General features: G+C 39.8%; 1 protein-coding gene across 1 annotated transcript; it reads right to left on the bottom strand.

Annotated features, from left to right (window-relative positions):
* Nucleotides 1-4,993: 4,993 nt before the first annotated feature.
* On the bottom strand, nt 4,994-6,594 carry LOC141656435 (uncharacterized). Its single transcript, XM_074463322.1, has 4 exons — nt 5,890-6,594; nt 5,720-5,797; nt 5,446-5,623; nt 4,994-5,295 (listed from the first exon to the last, which is right to left on the bottom strand). Exons 1-4 carry the CDS (start codon nt 6,592-6,594, stop codon nt 4,994-4,996), a joined length of 1,263 nt encoding a protein of 420 aa, XP_074319423.1.
* Nucleotides 6,595-8,364: the final 1,770 nt, after the last annotated feature.

Genomic DNA, 8,364 nt, shown 5'->3' with positions numbered 1-8,364 from the left:
CGGTACCTTTCTAGTTCATAATGTACCGTCTTTTGTTTTGTTTGACTCGGGGGCAACACATTCTTTTGTGTCTTGTAGTCATGCTTTAACTATGGGCTTGGGGAAGTTTGAGATTGTAAGGGATGACGTGTTCATACCTTCTGGGGAGTCTGTGTCATGTGTCAAGTTATATAAGGGAGTGTCTATGGTAGTTGGAGGGGTAGATTTACCGGTAGACCTGTTAGAGTTTTCTATGGATGGGTTTGAGGTGATTGTCGGGATGGATTGGCAGGTAAGTATGATGCCAAGATAGATTGTCGACAAAAGAAAGTGTCTTTAAGGGGTCCAAAGGGTATAAAGGTGTCTTATAGAGGGTTTGTTGTTAGACCTAAGTGAAAGTTCATAGCTGTGATGACTTTAAAGTCATATTTGAGGAAGAAGTGCCCCTTGATTCTTTGTCATGTGAGAGATGGCCGAGTAGAGTCACAATCAGCTGCTGAGATACTAGTAGTGGGAGAGTTTGATGATGTCTTTCCCGAGGAGATACCGGGGCTACCGCCAAAGAGGGATGTTGATTTTAACGTGGAACTCAAACCAGGAACGGGTCCTGTATCCAAAGCACCATACCGTATGGCACCTAAAGAGTTAGCTGAGTTGAAGAAACAGTTACATGAGTTGTTAGACAAGGGTTATATCCGGCCAAGTGTGTCACCTTGGGGAGCTCCACTTTTGTTTGTGAAAAAGAAAGATGGGAGAATGAGGTTATGCATCGACTACAGGGAGCTTAACCGTGTCACAGTGAAGAACAAGTATCCTCTGCCCAGGATTGATGACTTATTTGATCAGCTGAGTGGAGTAGGTGTATTTTCCAAGATTGATTTGAGGTCAGGTTATCACCAGTTGAGGATAGTAGATCAGGATATTCCAAAGACAACATTCCGATCTCGATATGGTCATTATGAGTATGTGGTGATGCCTTTTGGTTTAACCAATGCACCAGCCGCTTTCATGGATTTAATGAATCGGATCTTTACACTGTTCTTGGATAGGTTTGTGGTTGTTTTCATCGACGACATCTTAGTCTATTCCAAGACTAAGGAAGAACGTGAGGAGCACTTGAGGATGGTTTTACAGACTCTGAGAGAGAATCAACTTTATGCCAAGCTATCTAAGTGCGAGTTCTGGTTGGAGGAGGTGGCTTTTCTGGGTCATGTGATATCTAAGAAGGGGGTGTCCGTGGATCCTAGCAAGATTGAGGCCATGACCAAGTGGGAATCATCGAAGAATGTTGCTGAGATTCGGAGTTTCTTAGGCCTTGCAGGCTACTACAGGAGATTTGTAAAAGATTTCTCTACCATAGCCCGGCCTATGATTTCCTTGATGAGGAAAGAGACCAGATTTGTTTGGGATGAGAGTTGTGAGACGGCGTTTCAGACCTTAAAGGAACGTTTAACCACAGCTCCTATTCTAGCTTTGCCAGAGGGATGTGAGAACTTTGAGGTATATACCGATGCTTCAAAGAATGGTCTGGGTTGTGTTCTGATGCAGGCAAGGAAGGTTATAGCTTATGCTTCGAGGCAGCTAAAGCCATATGAGGAGAATTACCCTACCCATGATCTAGAGCTGGGTGCAGTTGTTTTTTCCTTTAAGATTTGGAGGCACTACCTTTACGAGGCAACCTTTAAGGTTTTTTTCGATCATAAGAGTCTAAATTATATCTACACTCAGAAGGAGCTAAACGTGCGACAGAGACGGTGGATGGAGCTGATCGGAGATTATGATATGGAGATCATCTATCACGAGGGTAAGGCTAATGTTGTCGCAGATGCTTTGAGTAGGAAGAGCGTTCATTCGCTATGTACGACCATGTCCTTGCTGAAGCTAAGAGATGAGATGTCTCAGATGGGGATATTTATGATAAGGAAGGGGGATACCATCGGGGATTTGACGATAGAGCCAGACTTGTATGAGAACATTAAGAGTAAGCAAGAGCTTGATCCTAAGATTCAGGAATGGAAGTCAAGAGTGGAGAGTGGAACAGTTTCCAGATTTTCTATCCACAGGGATGGGAGTATTCGCTTTGATGGGAAGTGGTGTGTTCCGGAGGATGCAGAGTTGAGGAGACTGATCTTGTCGGAGGCTCATTGCACTCCTTATTCAGTTCACCCAGGTGGTGACAAGATTTACAAAGACCTTAAGAAGACTTTCTGGTGGTCAAACATGAAGAGGGATGTAGCAAAGTTCGTGGCTAGATGTTTAACCTGTCAGCGGGTTAAGGGTGAGCAGAGGAGACCACAGGGTAAGATTCAGTCTTTGGAAGTACTTGAGTGGAAGTGGGAGTCGATCTCTATGGACATTATTGTGGGATTACCTAGATCACAGCAAGGTAATAACATGATCTGGGTGATTGTTGATCGGTTAACCAAGTCAGCTCACTTTGTTCCTATGAAAGATACCTGTTCTAAGATGCAGCTGGCGTTGGGTTACAGGAGACATGTGGTACGGTTACATGGTATACCAAAGGATATCATTTCTAATCGTGATGCGAGGTTCATATCCAAGTTTTGGCAAGAACTGCAAGAGTGGATGGGTACTACCTTGAAGATGAGTACAGATTTTCATCCGACAACCGACGGTCAGACGGAGAGAACCATCAAGACCTTAGAGGACATGTTGAGAGCATGTGTCATAGAGTTTGGGGGCAGCTGGGAGGACAAACTTTATCTAATTGAGTTCTCATACAACAACAGCTATCATACGAGTAGCGGGATGGCACCTTTTGAGGCTTTGTATGGTCGGAAGTGCCAAAGTCCAGTTTGTTGGGATGATAGTTCTGAGGCTGTGGTTTTAGGACCACAGCTGGTACAAGATATGGTTGAACAAGTTCAGAAGATTCAGCAAAAGATGAGGGCAGCTCAAGATCGCCAGAAGAGTTATGCCGATTTGCACCGCAGAGACATAGAGTTCGCTGTAGGTGACAAGGTTCTTTTAAAAGTGTCACCTATGAGAGGTGTGATGAGATTTGGAAAGAAAGGCAAGCTGAGTCAGAAGTTTATAGGTCCTTATGAGATTTTGGACCGTATTGGCGAGGTAGCCGACAGGTTAGCTTTACCACAAGCTTTGGATAGATTCCACAATGTTTTCCATGTTTCACAGCTTCGGAAGTATGTGAGTGATCCGTCACACATACTTGAGGTGGTGAATATAGAGATTGATGAATCCTTGTCCTATGCCGAGGTTCCTAAAGCGATTCTAGATCGCAAAGTCCGTAAGACAAGGAACCTGTGAGACCGTTTTACTCAAGGTACTTTGGTCTAATCACAATGTGGAAGAGGCCACAAGGGAACCCGAGGAAGTTATGCGAGAACGTTTTCCTAACCTTTTTAATCAGGTATGTTTGGTTACGGGGACGTAACCATTGTCTTTTTAGGAGGGTAGGAGATGGTCGCGTGTATGTTTTGTCATACTTTGAGTCAGGATAGTAGGTCTTGTGATGCTTTGTGTAGTTCTTTGGTGTTGTTAAGTGTTCGTTGGGAAGTCTTTTTGTGTTTGTTGTGTCTTGTTTTAGAGTAGAGTGTGAACTTCAGGACGAAGTTCTTTTTAAGGGGGGAAGATTGTAATACTACTGATTTTTATAAGCTATGTACTCGACCGAGTAGAGCCTACTCGGCCGAGTAGTGTCAAAAGTGCATTATGTTTGGGTTCTGCCGAGTATGATGAATACTCGACCGAGTAGAGGATACTCGGCCGAGTATACACTTTACTCGACCAAGTATCCGGTCTGGCGAGTAATATTTCAGCGGTTTGATGCGGGAGTGTTTAGGGTTATTTAATTGTGAAAAACAGTTTCTAAACGTCATTTGCAACCCTAATCATTTTACGATACTCTAATCACTCCCTAATCTTCCACTGTGTGTGTAATCGTCGTAGCCTTTACGTTCAATCTTTCATTCTACCGTTGGTAAGTCCTTATTTCCCATGTCATTTATGTTATTCTTAGGGTTTATTGTATATGAAATTGGGAAAAGGGGATTGTGCAATGTGTAATTGTGCTATGTGGTTATTGTATAGGAGAAGACTTCGTAAAGGAGCCATTCTAATTGTCCGGTTTCCCGTATTGCTGTTGTTGCTAAGGTAGAGTTTCCCCTACTCAATACTGTTAATTGATTAAGATTGTGTTTTTTTTCATAATTGTTGTTATCTGCTGATCATCGGAGGATGGGTGTTGTGATGACGGTGTTGATGTGGTTGCGTTGTGACGGTTGTGGTGTTGTGACAGCTGTGATGCTGTGGTGCGTGTGTGATTGTGGTGGAGTCACTTGCGGGAGTGGCTTCACACCCTAGTTCGCCCTCCGTGGAACCCGTCACGGGAGGGGATGTGCACATTAAGGGACAGGGATTGTTAGTCGCTCGTTGATAAGCTGTACTTGGTGGGGATGGGCTGTGGTCCCCCACCGGCGGAGTGGATTACCTGTTGCGATGGGTAATCCGGCAGGGCTACACACTTTGGTGTGTAGTCAGTTACTGTGGAGGATGATCAACCGGTTACATTGTTTGTTTGTCTTATATTGATTGAATGGTACTGACCCCGTTATTGTTGTTTGTGGAATCTGCGGTGATCCATTCGGGGATGGTGAGCAGGCTTGACAGGTATTGCTTTTGGTGAGCTTGGGCAGTCATGGGGGAGTCGTCTTCACCAGTCATAGCATCACAGTCTCGAGTATTAGTTATGACTTTGTAGTTGTCAGCTGTTGGATTTATTTCATTGGTTTTGGATTTGAATTTAGTCGATGTAAACATTTATACTCTTCAGCATTTCTAATAAATGTGTTAGGACAGACGCTTTTGATATGTACTAACCTCGGGTAACCGAGATGGTAACACTCTTTCAGGGCTGGGTTGTCCTGGTAAGGCACCTTGGTATGAGGGAGTGTTACATCAGCAGTGTCATCCCATAGGTAGTTTCTACATATGGCCTCAATCCTCTTTATGACACTTTTAGGATCACCTTGCCTCAGACCTCTTTTCCCTTTAAAATAGCCAAATTGAGACACAGAGAAAAGGAGGTGGATTTGATACATGTCATAACTTTATGGGTGAACTCAGCAAGAAAGTGTAAACCCTGAAAAAGCTGCTCAACAAAGTCCCACTCCACAATATCATAGGCTTTCTGCAAATCAATTTTAAACAAGCATCTGGGAGATGCAGCCTTTCTATTATATAGCTTGACAATATCTTGGAAAATTAAGACATTCTCAATAATAGATCTCCCCTTAATAAAGGCACCTTGGTTGTCACTGATAAGATCAGGAAGAACTTAAGCCAATCTATTGCATAACAGCTTAGAGATAACCTTATAAATCATGTTACAACAGGCAATTGGTCTGAATTTTTTAACTGAAGTTGGTCTCTCATATTTGGGGATAAGAGTGATATTAGTAGCATTAATCTGAGTAAGGAGCTTACCAGTAATGAAGAAATATTTTATAGCATCACAAATATCTCCTCCAATAATATCCCAGCTGTCCTTGAAGAAAGCACTAGTATACCCATCAGGCCCTGGGGATTTATCAACAGGTGTATCAAAGAATATCTTTTTAATTTCAACACTAGTAACAGGGGTATTCAGCAGAAGGATATGATCCTGAGTACAATATTTCCCCTCAATGAGCACACTAGGTCTAACCTTTTCAGTAGGTTTATTGCTACCTAGTAGAGTCTGATACTAGTCCAGGAATACATTTTGAATGCTATGGCTATCAGTGCATACAGTGAAATATTGATCCTCAATTTGAATAACTTTGTTCATATTAACCCTCTTTTTTATAGCACCATGAAAATAAGCAGTGTTACTGTCTCCAGCTTCTAACCACTGTGACTTTGCTTTTTGGCTCAAAAAATATCTCTTGCCACAGTTAAATCCTTTAGGATAGCAGCAGTCTCAAACTCTTTCTGAAGCAGTTCAGGGTTCTGGATGTCCTGAACTAATTGTGTTTGAAGAGCATGAAGATTGGCCTCAGCAATTGCTGTGGAATTTTCAATATCAGCATAGGAGTCCTTATTTAATCTTTTCAGTGCAGGTTTTAAGGCCTTCCGTTTCTTAATGACATTAAACATCATATGACCTGGATAATGCTTTTGCCATTGCTCAGTGATTATAGGTATAAAACAGTCAGCCTTTCCCCACATATTAAAATATATGAAGCTAGCTCTTTTGCCATCTCCTAATCCAACATTGCTCACAGTGCATGGACAATGGTCAAATAGACCCTCTGGATGGAAATGAGCCATCATATTAGGGAATTGATTCATCCATTCCTGATTGACCATAAATCTATCCAGTCTACTAAAAACTCTGGTAGATGGATCTTGTTTATTAGTCCAAGTAAAAAATGCATCAATAGCACCTATATCAGTAACGCCACAAGTAGATATACAGTCAAGAAACTCATCCATATCAGCTTGTTTAGTATTAGCCCCCACTCGTTCAGCAGGGGTAATAACTGTATTAAAATCACCTGCCACTGCCCAAGGCCCAGTGCATTGTCCTGCAATAACTCCTAATTTTTGCCACATATCCCTCCTTCCAATTCTATTATTATAAGCATACACCATAGTTAACCAAAACTGCTGCTGGGAGGCTCTAGCAGTTACTCTTGTGTGGATAAATTGTGCATCATATTGACATACCAAAACATCAAACAAATTCGGCTTCCAAAGGATCCACACACGACAACCTTTATGTTTACTACTATTAGTAGTAACACACCAACCATCTAACATATTAGTGGAAATATTTCTCACATTTTTTGTTGGAAAATGTGTCCTCAATAATAGTGCGATCACATGATTTAAATATCATTATTAAATCTCATATTAAGAATACGCGAGGGATGATTCTTTATACAGTCGACTGACCGTCATTAATCGGTAATGATTGGCTAACTAGAGTTTGACATTACTGTCGTGTGACGGTGGTGGTCAGTTGATCCCTTTAGGTCACACCTATAGGATGAGGCCCAAATAGATATTTAATTAATTGTATGCGATACGAATTAATTAATTCCTTAATTATGGGAGTGCAATTTTGCGTCTTATTGTAATGTGATTAAATAAGATTTAATTTAGTAATTAAGTGTTAAATTACTAAATTGGTTGAGGTATTAATATAAGTTTTGAGGTAGAGTTAATTAGTTATTTAAAGTTACAAGAAGTTGTAATTTTAACTAACTAGTATTTATGGGACCCATTTTATGTTGATATAATGGTAGTATACTACTAAAAAAGTGGAGTATATATTATATTATTAATTGTAATATTTAAGTGTTAAATGATTACATTAATAATTACATATGTAAGATAGTTAAACATATGACTTATAAGCATTTGTGGGACAAATGACAAAAGGCAAAAATGGACCAAAAATGATCCAATATTTCGGCCAAAATAAGAGAGCACAAGATGCTCTTTTGTCTTTGTTTGTTTTGATAAAGCATGATAGTGACTTGTCATATGAAGCTTTTATAATGCTATATCTTACACTAGTGTTCCCTATACACTACTTATTCTAAACAATAGCTGAAGACAAAAGGAAAAAGATTCCTACACTTGATGATGCCACCGGTTTTGGCACATAAAATGAGCATTTTTGTTGCTCATTTTTGTTGTTGTAGTCTTTGCTTGTTTTTGCTTATGCTTCTCTCTAACCTTCCTCACATGCAAGTTCATAAAACTCTCTAAATATACTAATACTCATAATCTATTACTAGAGGTAGTAATACAAGAACATTAGTATTATTAAGGTAATATTTCTACTACATATCTAGTTAATATTAGTAGAAATTTTTGGGATTAATCTTGGGTGCAATTTATTGGAGTGGCTTCTATACTTGGAGTCTTAGGAGGATCATCCACAATGTTTAGCTCAAGAACAAGTGAAGAAAGGTGACCTTACTTGTGCCCACATATTTCGAAACACCTAACAATGTAAGGAACATTGTTCTTCTTATAAATCTTTCATTTTGTTATGCATGCACTAGATCTAAAGAACAAATAATTAATAAGTTAATTAGTTCACTATTAGAGGAGTCTAATAATAGGTATATGAACCTAACAAGTGGTATCAGAGCATAAGGATGTTGCATGCATAATCGGTTATTGTTTTTCCGAGTTAAAAGGTTAACATATAAAACTAAAAATTTGTGATTTATAAGTATAAGCCACGAAATCACCATGCATGTTATATATTCTGGTCCTAAAATGGTTTTAGGTCATTTTTATGATTTATGGAAATTTATTGCTTATTTTAATGATTTTTGGTCATTTTATTACATTTTTATGACTAAAATGGGAATTAAAATGCTAAAAATAGTTAAACTAAGTTTC

Source organism: Silene latifolia, chromosome 1 (assembly GCF_048544455.1).
Source record: "Silene latifolia isolate original U9 population chromosome 1, ASM4854445v1, whole genome shotgun sequence".
Classification (NCBI taxonomy): domain Eukaryota; kingdom Viridiplantae; phylum Streptophyta; class Magnoliopsida; order Caryophyllales; family Caryophyllaceae; genus Silene; species Silene latifolia.
Note: the sequence above shows the minus strand (reverse complement) of the source record. Positions and strands in the feature narration are given on the sequence as shown.